General features: G+C 39.5%; 1 protein-coding gene across 4 annotated transcripts in view; it reads right to left on the bottom strand.

Moving 5' to 3' along the window:
- agpat5 (1-acylglycerol-3-phosphate O-acyltransferase 5 (lysophosphatidic acid acyltransferase, epsilon)) overlaps positions 1–18,273 on the bottom strand; it is a 60,141-nt gene that overhangs the window by 14,734 nt on the left and 27,134 nt on the right. For all 4 annotated transcript variants that reach the window (XM_079635921.1, XM_079635923.1, XM_079635922.1 and 1 more), the window contains one exon: positions 1,183–1,306. In XM_079635921.1, coding sequence (XP_079492047.1) covers positions 1,183–1,306 — 124 coding nt within the window. The remainder of the gene's footprint in view (positions 1–1,182; positions 1,307–18,273) is intronic.

Raw genomic sequence — 18,273 nt, forward strand, 5'->3', positions numbered from 1 at the left:
AGTGAGCACCATCAGCGTTTCTCACAGGTTTGCGTCTGTATAGTGAGAACGGTGTCGTCTTAGCGGCCCCTAATTTAATAACAAATTATCCTTTCGAAGGAAGTGAATCAATCAAAACTAACTTTAGCTGGAAAATAACATTATTCAAGAACCGCTATAAAGCCAAAACAATGTTACCTTAAATTATACGTTTATCTCTGTAAAGCAGCTTTGAAACAATCTACATTGTTAAAAAGATGATAAAGATGACTTGACTTCAAATGTCATGGGACTGAAATTTTGAAACAAAATGATTCCCGGAAATGAATCGACTTAGCACTACGAAAAATTTCCAAGTGCGTAGCGTGAGCTTGCCGTGCCGTGGGTTGGCCCAGTGAGGTGATTTGATGCATGTGTGGTAAAAAAAGTATTTTTACATAAATAAATTAGTTTTTGGTAAGTGATGTAATTCATGTGTTCAAATGTTTTTTTTTTCTAGTCAGAAAAGCATATGGATACATTTGTGAGGGTGGCAGTTACTCAGTCTTATCGACAAGTTTAACGGTAAGTTCATGTTTAATACACTTTAATTGCTGCTTTTACATTTATAATAGCCTGCCTGTGATAATCACCTCAACCTTGCGTAAAATAACGCATATAAATTTTATCCGTGCCATAGTTAAATATAGGTAGCTCACAAGGCTCCAAACTTCTGGAGTTTAGCAATTTATAAGCTTGTGATTCGATTCCGATCTTGATTCAATGTCGATTAATTTGGATAAAAATCAGGTACAGTAGCTACATGTTAATTCCTTTAATGAAAAAAATCTGTCAACTAATGCTAAAAACATAAAGGGAGCACTGTCAGCTGGTATTAGTATGGATTACGTTATATGGTTAATCTCCATTTGTGTTACACAGAAGAAAGAAAGTCATACAAGAAAGAGTAAATTATGAGAGATTTAAAGAGAATTACTTAAAGGGGCCCTATTATGCTTTTTCATTTTTTCAACTTTAGTTAGTGTGCTATGTTGCTGTTTGAGCGTTCATTGCTGTTTAAGCGTTCATAGTGTGCTATTTTGCTGTTCATTTCAAAGGGAGATAGCCTATTTTATGTAACAGAATCCACTTTCCAAGAACACAACGAACGTATCGTTTGGAGTACAACTCGACCATGGACTAGGGGCTATTTTGGATACTCACTTGTCTTTGATTTCAAATCTTTCATGTAGCCACCTGCGGAAGAAGATGGGCTCTGCAGGAATTTCCCTTATGTCCACACGGTTGAAGTGGATGTGCACCCTGGGGCATTCCTTGCACAGGAACTCTATCACAAAGAGAAACTGAATTAGAGAAACAAAAGGCAGTTCAGACAACCATCAGACAGAAGACAAACAAACAAACAGAATATCAAAGACAACAATTAAAAACGGTATAAGAAAGCTGTTGTTTTAGTGCACAATAAATTACAAAATACATAAAAAACAACAACAACAACTGGTACAATCATCATTTCCTTTAATGTTTGAACAACCACCTATTGACAGTGGTTTTGTTGCCAAAGTCAGCTGGGTATAACAAACCCAAACCCTCTAAAGATGCAAATGTTAGTTTCAAACAAATTATTAATTTGATAATAATAACAATAATAGCAGCAAGCACCAATCAATACAGTTGAAATATATCTTAGGATCTGTTTTTTACAGAAAAGTCAATTTTGAATCTTTACTGAAAATTAGGGTTTGATAAAGGGTTTGAGCAATCAAGCGCATTAAAGCCAATCATTTGTTCTTCGTATAACAAGTAGCACAAGTGCGTGGAGTACTTCCGAATTAGAAAAGAGCATTAGTATTAGTTTAACTGTTGGTGACTCGATCATGTAGCGCAGGTTCCAGTGTAGATGGCATCACTGATTATAATGGGTTATATTTGCTTTTGACGCGCTGTTGTGCTGCTAGCATCTGGTGTAGAGATGGTGTTACTAGGGGTGTAATGGTTCAAATGACTCATGGTTCGGTTTTTATCACAGTTTTAGGGTCATCATTTCGGTACAGTTTGGTATGTGCCATATTCAGGAAAAAAAAGGACTACTGTCAAATAAAAATAAGGAAAATAAGAACAAATAATTAAACTAAGAAATAGCACAAATTAATACAATAGAGCAAAATACAAATAAACAGAACTTCTCAGGTTTTTCATGTAACAGTATTTTCAGGTCCAGAAATTGAATAAAGAAATCAAATGTAACATTACACTGCATATAATCTTTCCTGTATAAATTAAATAAAGATGAATCCAAATTAAAGTTACAAAAGTTATTCAATCAAGAACAGGGAACGTTTTTGTTGTTTAATTTCGTTTGATTAACATTAAAAATACAGACAACAGAATGAACAGGCTGCTGTCACTTTAAGAAAATACACGGATCCAATGTACTGATACTGTACACATGTTGTTTTTCTTGAAACTTAAGAAACCACCTACTATGCTTGCTAGGATACTCGCAAATATAGTTAAGTCACCATTTATATAGCGCTTTTAAAAATATAGATTGTTTCAAAGCAGCTTTACAGTGATAATAGGAAATGAAAGTAACAGCGTTGTTTTGGCTTTACAGCAGCTCTAGAAAAAAAGTTATTGTCCAGCTAAAGATAGATTTGATTGATTCATTTCCGTCGCAACGATCATTAGTTATTAACTTAGGGGCCGTTAACACGACACCGTTCTAACAGAAAACCCTTAATGCGATCCGGCTGCTCATTTACACAAATCAGTGCCTGATGTGTCGAGAACGCAAACCATGAAATAAGTTCCAAGGTACAAGCCTTGAAAAATGTATAATACAGAATTTATCGCTTCCGTATAGCCACGTGAACCAGAATTATCCCGACAACATTTGATCTGTACAGAGGTAAGGGGAAGGGAGGAAGGCCTTCACAGGGGAGAGACTAGTTGACACTTCAGGACTGCGTTGTGGGATAAACAGAGAGACTAATATTAGGGGCGACAGTGGCTCAGTGGTTCATGTAGATTGTCTACTAACCGGAAGGTTGGTGGTTCAATCCCCGGTTCCACCTGACCAAGTGTCGAGGTGTCCTTGAGCAAGACACCTAACCCCAGCTGCTCCCGACGAGCTGGATCGCCTTGCATGGCTGACACCGCCGTCGGTGTATGAGTGAGTGAATGGGTGAATGTGAGGCAATATTGTAAAGCGCTTTGGTGGCCATTGGGTCTGTGAAAGCGCTGTGCAGTCCATTTATTAGAGTAGACGCCATCCTTCTTATGATGTACCAAGTACATCAGGATTTATGGGAAGTGTTCCCAGTTCCGGCTGATCTAAACTATGCAGCCTAACATTGAGTTATAGAGGTCTATAATGTGTTATGTGTATGGTAGGCCAAAGAGAGGTGTTTTAGTCTAGATTTGAACTGACAGAGTGTGTCTGCTTCCCGGACAATGTTAAGAAGATTGTTCCAAAATTTTGGTGCTAAATAGGAAAAGGATCTACTGTCAGCAGTCGATTTTGATATTCTAGGTATTATCAACTGGCCGGAATTTTGAGATCGCAATAGACGTGAAGGACTATAATGCGTTAAGAGCTTGCTCAAGTACTGGGGAGCTAAACTATTTAGTGCTTTGTAAGTAATAAGCAAAAATTTTAAATTTATACGATATTTAATAGGGAGCCAATGCAGAGTTGACAGAACCGGGCTAATATGGTCATACTTCCTGGTTCTGGTAAGAACTCGAGCTGCTGCATTTTGGACCATTTATTAAGCGTGCAGGGCAACCACTCATTACAACAATCTAGCCTTGATGTCATGAACGCATGAACTAATTGTTCTGCATTTTTCATTGAGAGCATGAGACGTAATTTAGATATATTTTTATGATGAAAAAATGCAGTTTTACAGATACTTGACTCGTGACTTTCAAATGAAAGATTGGTATCAAAAAGCACACCCAGGTTCCTAACCGACAACGAGGACTTGACAGAGCAACCACCAAGTGTTAGACAGTATTCTAGGTTATTACGCGAGGAAGTTTTTTGTCCAATAATTAGAATCTGTTTTTTCGGAATTAAGTTGTTCGAAAATTGCTAGTCATCCAGTTTTTTTTATATCAGCTATGCATTCCTTTAATTTTGTGAATTGGTAAGTTTCGTCAGGGCGTGAAGAAATATAGAGCTGAGTATCAACAGTGAAAACTAATGCCATGCTTTCTAATGATTAATGATATCTCCTAAGGTAGCATGTACAGAGTGAACAGCAACGGTCCTAGTACTGAGCCTTGTGGAACACCATACTGAACTTTTGATCGATCAGACATCTCTTCATTTACTGCAACAAACTGATAACGGTCAGATAAGTATGATTTAAACCATGCTAGTGCAATTCCACGAATGCCAACATCATTTTCAAGTCCATTCATAAGAATGTTGTGGTCGAGGGTATCAAATGCAGCACTAAGATCCAGTAACACTAATAGAGAGATACCTGTACAACCACGATCTGAGAGCTGTCTCAGTACTATGGTACGGTATAAATCCTGATTGAAAATCCTCGCAGATATCATTTCTTGCTAAAAAAGGAACATAGTTGTGAAGATACTGCCTTTTCTGATCTAAAGTATCTTTAGCCACTGTTTCAAATAAATACCTAGGGTTTTGTTTATTTTCTTCTAATAGGGTTGAAAAATAAGCAGATCTAGCAGCTTTTAAGGCCTCTGTATGCAATCGTGCTCTCTTTCCATGAAATGCGAAATACCTCTAGTTTTGTTTTCTTCCAGTTGCGCTCCATTTTTCTGGCTGCTCTCCTAAAGGCCTGAGTGTGCTCATTGTACCATGGCGTTGGACTATTTTCTTTAAGCTTCTTTAAGCGCAAAGGAGCAATTGTGTCTAATGGCACTTTCCACTGCATGGTACAGTACTACACGGTTCGGTACGGCACGCTTTGGCGCTTTTCCATGGCTCGGCTCTGTACGGCTCACTTTGTGGTGCGTTTCCACTGCATGGTACAGCACGGCTCGCTTTAAATGGTACCACCTCTGTTGAGGTTCCAAGCGTACCGTACCGATACTAAAATGTGATGTGAAAACACTGCAGATCACTGATTGGTCAGACAGAATCATCACTACCGGCATCATTGTATTCGCACGACACGAGACACCAAACCCGCTAGATTTAAATAGCCAGTAACAGCCACCGCTGTAGCAATTGTTTTTAAACTACTTGCTTGAATAAAAAAAAGAAATGGCTGAATCGTGGTCTGTGGACAAAGTGCAGACGTTCCTCTCGTTGGTTGCAGAGGAGCAGAGAAACTATAACGATCAGTCTATAATCCCACCCACTTTGAAGCGGTACTACTAACTGCAGTGGAAAAGCAAACCGAGCTAAAGCGAGCCAGCAGCCATATCATCCTGTAACCCAAGACTGGTTTCCCACTGAAGCTAAGCGGGGCTGAGCCTGGTTAGTACTTGGATGGGAGACCTCCTGAGAAAACCAGGTTGCTGCTGGAAGAGGTGTTAGTGAGGCCAGCAGGGGGCGCTCACCCTGTGGTCTATGCGGGTCCTAACGCCCCAGTGTAGTGACGGGGACACTATACTGACAAAGAGCGCCGTCCTTCGGACGAGACGTTAAACCGAGGTCCTGACTCTCTGTGGTCATTAAAAATCCCAGGATGTCTTTCGAAAGAGTAGGGGTGTAACCCCGGCATCCTGGCCAAATTTGCCCAGTGGCCTCTGTCCATCATGGCCTCCTAATCATCCTCCTATATATACTAATTGGCTTCATCACTGTCTCCTCTCCACCAGTAAGCTGGTGTGTGGTGGGCGTTCTAGCGCAATATGGCTGCCGTCGCATCATCCAGGTGGATGCTGCACATTGGTGGTGGTTGAGGAGATTCCCCCCTTCTGTGTAAAGCGCTTTGAGTGTCCAGAAAGGCGCTATATAAATGTAATGAATTATTATTATTATTATTATTAGTTGAAAAGCGCCATAAAGTGCTGGAAAAGAGAGAGTTAAAAGTTTCTGTCGCAATATCGAGTTCTTCTATGCTATCTGGGATGCTGAGATGATGAAACTGATCAGGAAGATTCTTAATAAAGCAATCTTTAGTGGCAGAAGTGATAGGTCTAACATATTTGTAACACTAAGTCGCCTTTGTAGCTTTGGCTAAATGAAGTTTACACAAGACTAGATAATGATCTGAGATGTCATCGCTCTGCTGCAGAATTTCAACATCAACATTTATTCCATGGGATAATATTAGATCTAGAGTATGATTACGACAATGAATAGGTCCTGACACGTGTTGTCTAACTACAATAGAGTTAAGAATGTCTTTAAATGCCAATTCCAATGCATCTTTTTCGTTATCTACATGTATATTAAAATCACCAACAATTAGGGCTTTATCTGCAGCCAGTACTAACTCTGATAGAAAGTCCGCAAATTCTTTGATAAAGTCTGTATGATACCCTGGTGGCCTGTATACAGTAGCCAGCACAAATCTCAAACGGGATTTATCATTTACACTAGATATTGTTTTATTAAGCACCAACACTTCAAAAGAACTATATTTGAAACTAGACTTCAAAGTAATTCTGAAAATATTACTATAAATTACAGCAACAACTCCCTCTTTGCCTTTCAGACGAGGTTCATGTTTATAACCGTAATCTTGGGGGGTGGACTCATATAAAGTAATGTAATTGTTTGGTTTTAGCCAGGTTTCTGTCAAACACCGCAAATCTAGGTTATAATCTGTAATCATATCATTATATTCAGCAACCCAAGCTTTAGCATTTATTCACTTGGATTATATGTTTTTTATTTGTTGAACATCAATAAAATTTACACACATAGATGGGTTTGGAAGTTTTTTGTATTTCCTGATTCGGGGAACAGACACAGTCTCTATATGATGATATCTAGGTGAAAGAGTCTCTAATGTGATGGGATTTACATGGGACAGTGTTTGTATTGTTATTTGGTAAAAGCATTTGTGAGAGTGCAGAAATTGTGTCTCCTGCTCAATGTTCATCACTACAACCTTTCATGTGATGGGATAGATTTAAATATAATGCTAAACAATACTTTTCACGATTCGTTAATCTCGTAAAAATCATACTAACATTATAAGGCACCCCAGGCAACATTATAAAATAAAAAAACAATCCAGTTCATGACCCCTTTAATATTCAGATGTGGATTTCCATGTGGAGGCTTTGGATGTTTTCATTTTTTTAGTTTCACAATGCATTGATTATAAAAATAGAATATAGGTTTTTACTTTTTAATTGTATTTTTTATATAGAAATAAAGGGTTCCCTTTTTTGTCATTACTTTAATTCCTCGCCATGGCAACACCATTCAAGATATCCAATACCTGTTCACAAATATCCAATATATTAGATTATTTAATCGGATAAAAATTATATTGGCATCACATAGAGAAAGTTTGGTGTGGATCATATGATACCCTTTGGAGCAGTAGGTAAAAATTATAAATTCCTGTTGGTTGGAGCTAGAAAGCGGTCAACTCAATGAGAACAATATACTAGGTACAGAGTTTGGTGACTAGGTAAAACTAACCTCCAGCTTAAAAGGTGACGCTACTGAGCCCCTCATACATTCCCATTTCTAAGACTTTGCCCAGGTCTACTAGCCGACAAATCTGATGCGTGTCGGATTGAATTTTTTTTCCAACTCAAGTAGGGAACAATAATATGCATATGAAAATAATAACAAATAACATACAATTAAATCTTCATTCTTCTACAGTCGGAAGAACAAGTATTTAATACACTGCCGAGTTTGCAGGTTTTCCCACTTACAAAGCATATAGAAGTCTGTAATTTTTATCATAGGTACTCTTCAACTGTTAGTGACGGAATCTAAAAAAAAAATCCAGAAAATCACATTGTATGATTTTTAAGTAATTAATTTGCATTTTATTGCATGACATAAGTATTTGATACGTCAGAAAAGCAGAACTTAATATTTTTTTTGCAATTACAGAGATCATGCGTTTCCTGTAGTTCTTGACCAGGTTTGCACACACTGCAGCAGAGATTTTGGCCCAGTCCTCTATACAGACCTTCTCCAGATCCTTCAGGTTTCGGGGCTGTCGCTGCCGGGCAATACGGACTTTCAGCTCCCTCCAAAGATTTTCTATTGGATTCAGGTCTGGAGACTGGCTAGGCCACTCCAGGACCTTTAGATGCTTCTTACGGAGCCACTCCTTAGTTGCCCTGGTTGTATGTTTTGGGTCGTTGTCATGCTGGAAGACCCAGCCACGACCCATCTTCAATGCTCTTACTGAGGGAAGGAGGTTGTTGGCCAAGACCTCGCGATACATGGCCCCATCCATCCTCCCTTCAATACGGTGCAGTCGTCCTGTCCCCTTCGCAGAAAAGCATCCCCAAAGAATGATGTTTACACCTCAATGCTTCACGGTTGGGATGGTGTTCTTGGGGTTGTACTCATCCTTCTTCCTCCAAACACGGCGAGTGGAGTTTAGACCAAAAGCTCTATTTTTGTCTCATCAGACCACATGACCTTCTCCCATTCCTCCTCTGGATCTTCCAGATGGTCATTGGCAAACTTCAGACGGGCCTGGACATGCGCTGGCTTGAACAGGGGGACCTTGCATACGCTGCAGGATTTTAATCCATGCCGGCGTAGTGTTACTAATGGTTTTCTTTGAGACTATGGTCCCAGCTCTCTTCAGGTCATTGACTAGGTCCTGCCGTGTAGTTCTGGGCTGATCCCAGACCAACGGTGCCCCAGACTGAATGAGACTGACCGTCATCTTGAAATGAATCCATTTTCTAATAATTGCGCCAACAGTTGTTGCCTTCTCACCAAGCTGCTTGTCTATTGTCATGTAGCCCATCCCAGCCTTGTGCAGGTCTACAATTTTATCCCTGATGTCCTTACACAGCTCTTTGGTCTTGGCCATTGTGGAGAGGTCGGTTGCTCCCGAACCGTGCCACGGTTCGCGTGAAAGTGAAAGCAACACGGACTCGGGTGCGTGCTTGTTCAGGAAGTAAAGTGACTACATATGCGTTTTAGCTTATTATAATGTATTTAGTTAAATAAAACGCATGTAAGTGATGGTAGTGTTGATGATTTACCTTGGATAAGACGAGCAAGAGTGAGCCTGCAGTGTATTCGCGCATTGTGCGTGGAATCAGGGAAACATTTGGAAATCCACTGTCTCCTCAAAAGAGTCCTTTTGAAAGCAGCAGAAGACCACCTTATGCGAGCGACACACACACAGTAAACCTTTGTTCACTCAGCTGCGCATAATAGCACCGAATTAATAAAAGACAATATATTGACACGCGTTCGGTTTTCTATCATGCGCCATGCACGTTTGCGATGACGTAATATGCACGCAAATGCACCAGGGTCCAATAGAATCAAGTTGAGTGTGAAACCAGACCAACACTGCGGGGGGCGCCGGGAACAATCGCCCTCGGGCTTGAACCGCAGCAAACGAGCCCAGTGTAAAAGCCCCCTCAGGGCTCTACAGTGCGAGTGTTTCACTCGCATTTGCGCCTAAAAATAGTTATGTGCGAACTTGAAAAATAATTTACGAGCACAGTGTGCGAGTGACGGGCTGTTCTCAATACACTGAACAACAGCGTGATGAAGCAAAGCATCCCATTGATTTCACATGGAACTGAGCAACATAGACAGTATATAAAAGAGCAAGAGGACGTGACAGCGTCGCGACTGCGCGATGTGAACACATAGACAGTATGTGTGAAAATAGCATGATGCTTACTTTAGCATCGTAACTATAGTTAATAGCTTAACTTAATGCAAATGAGAGCGACGATTCGCAACCAATGAGCCGATCACTGAAATAGTGTGGGAATGTGCGGGAACTGCTGGATTTTAAGTGAGAGAGTCAAGTGAGGTAAAAACTGGAAAGAAAATATTGGTACAATAGTTAAAAATGAAGAACATAAGTTTTTATTTTAAGCAAAAAAGAGATGAGGAGAAAGAGGAATCAGGTGAGGGGGATATGGAACAGGGTGTCCGCAGGGTCTTAAAAAGTATTAAAAGTTGATAAATCCATTTTAGGAAAATTAAGGCCCTTAAAAGGTATTAAAAAGTCTTAATCCCGATTTTATGAGGTATTAAATTTTGTTCAAGCTTTGTCCAAATAATTTTGACTCCAAAAAGTATGCATGAATATATTTATTTTCCTCCCCATTACTAATAAAAAACAACGGCGTAGTCGGTCAGTGAGATCAGATCGCCGCATACAGGTGATGTCACATATTTTGCGAAACGCGCGGTTAGGTGATGTTAAATAAAAAAAACTAAAACTATTAGGTGAAGTGTCATCCTCTACATGGCACAAACAACTGTTTATTAAGTTAAAGGTTTGTTGCTGATTAGAACTTGAAGTAGGGCTGTGCGATATCTCTTGATCGTGGATGATAAATGTCTCCACGATCTGCTTTTGAAGAGATATCGTAGGATCGTGCATTCTATCAGTTTGCAGTTCTGGCGCCTCCGTCTCAACATACTGTACAGTACAGCGCGACGTATATTCACATGAAATGCAGAGGAACGGGACACTGTAGTTCATAATTAATTATTTGCATGTGCTTTAAAGCCTTCCCGGTTAAACATGTCATTTCTGCTAATGCGCTGTTCTAACGAGCGCTTTTCTGAGCGCAATACACCTGACGCGCACATGCACTAAAAGCCTGTTAACAGAGATACTGAACTAAGTTATCTTTCGAGTCGTATTGCACTAATACTGTCAAATACACACAAGGTTTACATAAACAATGTTGGTTATGTCTAAAGTGAAAGAACAGTAGAAAAAAAAATAAGAAAAAATCTGGTTGTAAAATGCGTGTAGACTCGTTGCGCGCAGATCTTAAAGTGACAGTAGCCCTAATATAGGGGTGGGCGATATGGCAAAAATATCATATCACGATTTTTTTCAGGAAAATCACGATTCACGATTTTATCACGATTCCTTTTCATGTTGGTTTTACTATTTTGCAAGTGACTGAGCATCACAGCCAAACTAATGTCCCTATTTTAAAAACAAAGCCTTAGGTAACAAAATATAAAATAAAAAAGAATGGCAGACATTTAGGCCAAAGTGGCGAAGATAAAACATATTTGTCATTGTCTTTGTTATTAAAAATTAAGAACAAAGATACACATACACAACTTAATATACAAATGAAATAAACAGTGCTTTATTTTTTCAGCTACAGTATGTGTATTTAACAGCATTGAAGAAAGTAATTAAATGAACAAATATGAAAATAAAACAACACCGACTTCACTGTATAAATTTTACATTGATTCTTATTAAAGCGACTATTAAAGTTCTCAGTCAAGAGTGAGTGAGATGCTCTTTGTATTTTGTTGTTTTATTAACAGGGATAGTTCTCCCAAAAAATGTAATTCTCTCAAGCCGCTTTAAACCCGAATAAGTCTCCCTCTTCTGTTGAAAATAAAAGTTATTTGGAGGAATGTGGGTAAACAAACAGTTGATGTACCCCAGTGACTTCCATAATAGTTTTTTCCTACTATGGAAGTCAATGGGGACCAGCAACCGCCCGGTTAGCCACACTCCTCAAAATATCTTCTTTTGTGTTCAGCACAAGAAACAAATTAATACAGGTTTGGAACAACAGAGAGTGAGTAAATAATGACACAATTTTTATTTTTGGGTAACTGTCCCTTTAAGGACAAGCGGCAGCATGTTTACTATTAGGGCTACTGTCACTTTAAGACCTGCGCGCAACGAGTCTACACGCATTTGACAAGCAGATTTTTTCATCATTTTTTCTATTGTTCTTTCACTTTAGACATAACCAACTTTGTTTATGTAAACCTTGTGTGTATTTGACAGTATTAGCGCAATAAGACTCGAAAGATAACTTAGTTCAGTAACGGGCGCTGTTAGACATGCTTTTAGTGCATGCGCGCGTCGGGTGTTTGCGTTCAGAAAAGCGCCCGTTAGAACAGCGCATCAGCAGCGAATGACATGTTTAACCGGCAAGGCTTTAAAGCACATGCAAATAATTATTTTTTATGAACTACAGTGTCCCGTTCCTCTGCATTTCATGTGGATATACGTCGCGCTGTACAGTATGTTGAGACGGAGGCGCCAGAAATGCAAACTGATAAAATGGACGATCCTACGATATTTCTTCAAAAGCAGATCGTGGAGACATTTTAATCGTCCACGATCAAAAATCGTAATATCGCACACCCCTACCCTAATAGTAAACATGCTGCCGCTTGTCCTTAAAGGGACAGTTACCCAAAAATAAAAATTCTGTCATTATTTACTCTCACTCTAATGTTGTTAAATACCTGTATTAATGTATTTATTGTGCTGAACACAAAAGAAGATATTTTTAGGAGTGTGGCTAACCAGGCGGTTAACTTTTTTGTACTGTGCTCCTAAATTTCTTTGTGTGCTCCTAAATGTTTTCATTTAGGAGCACATGTACTCCTTGGGAAAAAAGTTAGCGTAGAGCCCTGCCCCTTAAAGAAAAACTAATAGGTCTGTGAGAATTCTATCAAATACTTATGTCATGCAATAAAATGCAAATTAATTATTTAAAAATCCTACAATGTGATTTTCTGGATTTTTGTTTTAGATTTCGTCTCTCACAGTTGAAGTGTACCTATGATAAAAATTACAAACCTCTACATGCTTTGTAAGTAGGAAAACCTGCAAAATCACCAGTCTATCAAATACTTGTTCTCCCCACTGTATATGTGCATATAGGCCTATGCTTAAATAGGTTCATGTTTATAAAACAAACAATAGCATATTTAGTACAATAACCAAAAGCATAATCTTCAAATAAGTTTGCAAGTAGAATTTAAAAAAAAAAGAAAAAAAAAATTAAAGCATGTACAAAATCTTAGAAGGAAAGAGACTCATGACTTTATACAATTCACCAAGGGATTGATTATCTTTGGAGAAATATTTTATGGATAGATAATTTTTAGATATTCATTTTTAAAACAAGTTAAAATAGGGTTTACTGTTATTCCATTTGCTTTTATATACATGATTTTCCCCCATAGTAATAAAATCAATGACATCTTTTTTGAGAGACAATCTACATAAACCAAAACCTTAAATAAATTTAGTGAAGGAATTTCCGTACCAATATTTTTAACCATCCGTATATCCTGTCAGAACTGCAATCTGACCGGGCAATAATTTTTTTAGGCTCTTTTGAGTAGAATCCACAAATCTACTTTTTAAATTTCAGCAGCAGGATAAACATCATTGATGATTCTAAACTGAATGTCCTTAATTTTAGGTACAATTGGCCATTTAAGATAATAACAGTATTTTGTTTCTAAACGTTTCATTATTATTATTTTTTACTTTTGCTGGTGTTGAAATCGCAGAATAATTTACATTTTAGTACATTTCCTATTACTTTTTTATTGCACTTTTTATCAACTCATGCAATTTAACAAATACATTTTGAATATGTAAGAGTGTTTTTTATTCGTTGTTTTAATGAAAGAAGGATTACTCTACAGACACTATTAAATTCTCTAAAGCTTGGCATGCTTCTGTCACAAGCAGGTGACAATAGGATACAGAAATATAGCGGCTAGCATAGTTCATGTTTGTTGGTTGGATTCCCGGCGACATTCTTTTAGCCGCTGGAGGTTGTTGGCAAAATCATAAGCCTTTCCTCTGTATAAATCAGCCCTCCATTTAGCTTGGTCTTAGTTTAGATCTCTTTTCAAGACATCTTTATACCTCAGATTTGTGTCTACCAACAATGCAACATTCTTGAGCACACTGTAGAATTGCATGGGAGGGGGGCATTCCCGTGACATGTCCAGCCAATCTAAGGCAAATAAATTTTAGGCGGGAGTAAAGAAAGAGGTTCACTTTGAACCAATCTTTATTTGACATTTTATCCCTCCGGTTATAAACCTGAGGCATCTAGTATGGAAGGCACTTAGTTGACTCTTGATGCCAGTAGGAAGTCCAGCATTCAGCGCCATACAACAGGACGCTCAGAACACATGCCTCATACACTTTTAATTTAGTTCAGACAGATAGATGCTTATTCAGCCATAAACGTTTTGTCAGACGTCCAAAAGCAGAGGCTGCTTTCCCCAACCAGACCGAAATCTCATCGTCTAGGGTGATATTTATGGGTCATGATAGATCCAAGATAATTGAACTTTCCCACATCTCCCACAGAGTCTGCAGCTGCTCGGGATAGACTGAAGAAATTTCCATCATCCCTAGTCAAAAGAGTGGCTCCCGTGTGATTACCCAATTCATCAAAGGCAGTCTTGTCGTAGAGGGTTAAATTCTCTAAAGGAACATTTTATTGCAAATTTCTCCTTGAATGAATTATATTGAATAAATTGGCCAGCCTCATCTATCAAATCAACAACATAAGACATTTTTGTGTTTTTTGACTATTTGCTTTCTACCATGCACAAATAAAAATCTGATACGAACATAATGACATACAATAAATAAGGAAAATTGAACTACACGATTCAGGGAGCAGGCTACACAGTGAACTCAGAGAAAACGCTACGCTTGAGCAAACAGTTTGTGAATAGGATATGTTTAGTTGGTGAATAGCATAGGCTACACTGTTACACAATAACGTTAAGCGCACCAGAATAAAATATAATATTCAGAAGTAAACAGTGTAGCTGACTTACAGATTCAGTTAACATCCACAAATGAATAAGCACGACGATTCAGGGAGCAGGCTACACTGTGAAAACACTACTTAAGCTCCGGTGCTTTCTCTGACCCTCTCTGGTCCTGCTTGTGCTCACTCAGTGTGCAGTGTGAGAGGGGAAGTGGTCAGCGGCTAGAGCGGCAAAAGCCAATGTGTGCTTCTTTTACCAATATCTTTTGCATTTCTTATCCAAACAACATCAAACTGCACTTACTGGTGCCCGTAGCAAGACACCTGTCAAGTTTGAAATCCATCGGACTAATGGTTCAAGAGTTATGCAAATAACAGACAGACAGAAAGACGTTCCTGTAATTTATAGATGGATGGTCCTATTATTCCACAGGGTGGAGCCATGAGGTGTGAAGTTGTGGATAAATATTTCCCAGTAGTGTAATTTCTGCTTGTGGAAATCTGAAAGCTTAATAGGCAATTTAGAAATGTCAAAAATCACATTTCTGCAAAAATTCTAATCCTCCGACCCTCTTGAACACACACTTTGGTATATGAAACAATATTGAATTAGGCGGTGTTAAATATGATTTTATCTAATTCAGTTTGAGTACTCCAACCATCGATTCAAATTCAGTGGCTTTCAGATCTCAATTTTTATAGTCTTTAATCATCTGGGGGTTTTCAATATAATGAGTTTTGTTTTTCCATAGAAAACGAAACATTACAGAGTTATAACCTTCTTAATCAGTTGAGGAGAAACATTAAGAGAATTAGATGGATAAATTAGTTTAAATATGCCTTCTGCTTTGGTCAAAAGGATTCTGCACATAATAGACAGATGAAGCCAGTGATTAAGAGATGCGTTTCATATTTTATTTTTGTTCATTTTCATTAATAGTTCTCTTGTATTTGATTCTTTAGATATTATTAAACTAAAGTTATTTCACTTCAGATTTAAAATATACATATAATGGATTCTATATACTTTCCTCAAACGAATAGAGGTGACAGTTCACTTATTTTTAAAGCATAGGCCAGATGCTCTTGAAAAAACTGAAATAAATGTTCAAGGCTCTCTCAATTATAGATCTATTATAGGTCTCATCAGCAAATTGATTAATTCGATACTCAAAATCAAAAATAGTTAACCATTTTAATTGATGATGTTTACAATTAGGTAAGTTAGCATTTGAGAGCACAGTATAAACAATTTTGAAGAAATTGGACAACCTTGTATGATTCCACGCAAAATTTAAATTCTAACCATACACTCAAAAAAAGATGGTTCTTTAAAGGGGTCATCGGATACCTATTTTCCACAAGTTGGTATGATTCTTTAGGGTCTTCATGTAAAGTTTGTAACATACTTTGGTTAAAATTCCTCAATGGTTGTGTAAAACAACACCCTTTTAATCTAGAAAACAGCTCTGTTCACAGCGACTCGTTTCAGTGAATGTCTCTTTAAATTATAATGAGCAACTGCTCACTTGTGTCAACATAAGACCTGTAAAGTGCTGCCTTGGCAGACAGTAAATGGCTGAGGGCAGAAATATGCTAATACGGGACAGTCCCTCAGTGGTCGTGGGCGGAACATGAGCAATATGACATCATTTTGAAAATCCAAACGGCTTGATTATTGAGTGTTTAGACTGAGGATAAAAAAAAAGAAAAAGGAATGAATGGATTTTTTTCCACCACATCCTGTGCGATATCCTGCCTGGGGCGTAACCTCCCATCGAGGAAGCTGTGGCATCGCAACCAGGCCAACCTTCTCCGCTCTATGGATGAGGCGGGCCCGGATCCTAAAAGCATCACGGATCTAAGAAGCGCCACTGACTTAGCTCTGCGAGCCACCAAGACCACTGCACAAGCCATTGGGAGGAGCATGGCGTCTATCACTGTCACCGAGAGACACTTGTGGCTGACGTTGTCGGAGATGAAGGACGTGGACAGAGCCACCTTCCTCGACGTGCCTGTGTCTCCTTCCGGCCTCTTCGGCCTGTCTGTAAAAGGCTTTGCTTCAGCCTCCCAAGTCTTCCTGACTCTGAGAAGACGACGATGGTCGAGTCCCGCTGCGGCCGTACGGCCATCGAAAGCAGCACGCTTCGCTTTCGCAGTTCCCACAGCAGAGGTGACTGGAGTGTATTATACAGCCAACGAGCCCGTTTTACAACCCACTCGCCTCTACCCAAATGCCGTTTTCACGGCGGCCCAGATATATCTCAAAAAGAGCATTGTCTGTCTGTCTGACCGGCTCACCCCAAAAGTGTTATAAATGTAGGAATTGTGCCCGCTTCCCAGTGTTCACCCCTACACATAAGCACTCAGTGTCACTCACTCATTCAGGGCCTACATCAATAAAATCGGCTCAAGCCGCGTGTGTTTCAAATATAGGGAATGTGCCCGCTGTTCAGTGCTCACCCCTACTCATAAACACTGCCCGTTCAGTGACACACACTCACTTAGGGATCCCATCAATAAACACCCAGGGTGTTTTAAGTGTAAAAAGTGTGCCCGCTTCTCAGCGCTCACTAATAAACACTGTACGTCCTGTGTCACACACACATATAGGGCTCCCTTCAATAAAACACCTCCCCGCCCCTGCGACAGGAGTGTTATGTGTGAACCGGCAGTGTCAATGTATCAGCCCAATCGGGTCTCTGAGTCCCTAGTACACAGCGACCAGAGCCCAGATACCATTTTTCCCATAGCCATACGTGCAAAAGCATGGGAAATTATCCCGAGCGTGTCAGAATAGGTGTTGAACATTATAAAGCGAGGTTATTCGCTGCAGTTCGCTCGCAGACCCCTGTGCTTTCGAGCCATGGTCGAAACTACGGTGAAAGGCGAAGTAGCGCATCTACTTCGCACCGAGATAGCGAAACTGCTGAAAAAAGGGGCCATAGAAACCATCCCTCTGGCACAGAACGAGTCGGGTTTCTACAGCCGGTACTTTCTAGTACCCAAGAAGGATGGCGGTGTCTCAGACCCATCCTGGATCTCAGGCGTTTGAACAAAGCTCTTAAGAAGTGAGCGTTCAGAATGCTCACGACCAGACAAATCCTCGCGCAAATTCGCCCGAGGTTCTGGTTTATTTTAGTGGATCTGAAGGATGCATAAATTCAGATACAAATAGCGCCCCATTACAGGCCTTTCTTGAGATTCGCCTTCGAGGGTCAGGCTTATCAGTACACCGTTCTTCCATTCGGCCTGTTTTTAGCACCTCGTACATTTACGAAGTTCATGGACACGGCGCTCGCTCCCCTGAGACAACGGGGCATGCGAGTACTGAACTATTTGGACAACTGGCTAATTCTAGTGCATTCAGAGGCTGAACTGATGACACACAGGGCTTTACTACTAGAAGGCATCTAGAAGGCTTGGGTCTCAAAATCAATTGGACCAAGAGTTCACTGTCTCCCAGCCAGAAAATCTCTTTTCTGGGAACTGATTTGGACTCTGTGTCAATGACAGCGCGGCTTACGTCACAACGCGCTCTGCGAATACAGTGCCTGGCGGCTTCATTCAAAGTTGACAATGTCACTCCTCTCAAAAGTTTTCAGAGGATGCTAGGTCTCATGGCCTCAGCAGTGCTTC

Source organism: Phoxinus phoxinus (genome assembly GCF_949152265.1).
Source record: "Phoxinus phoxinus genome assembly, chromosome: 14".
In the NCBI taxonomy this organism is placed as follows: Eukaryota; Metazoa; Chordata; class Actinopteri; order Cypriniformes; family Leuciscidae; genus Phoxinus; species Phoxinus phoxinus.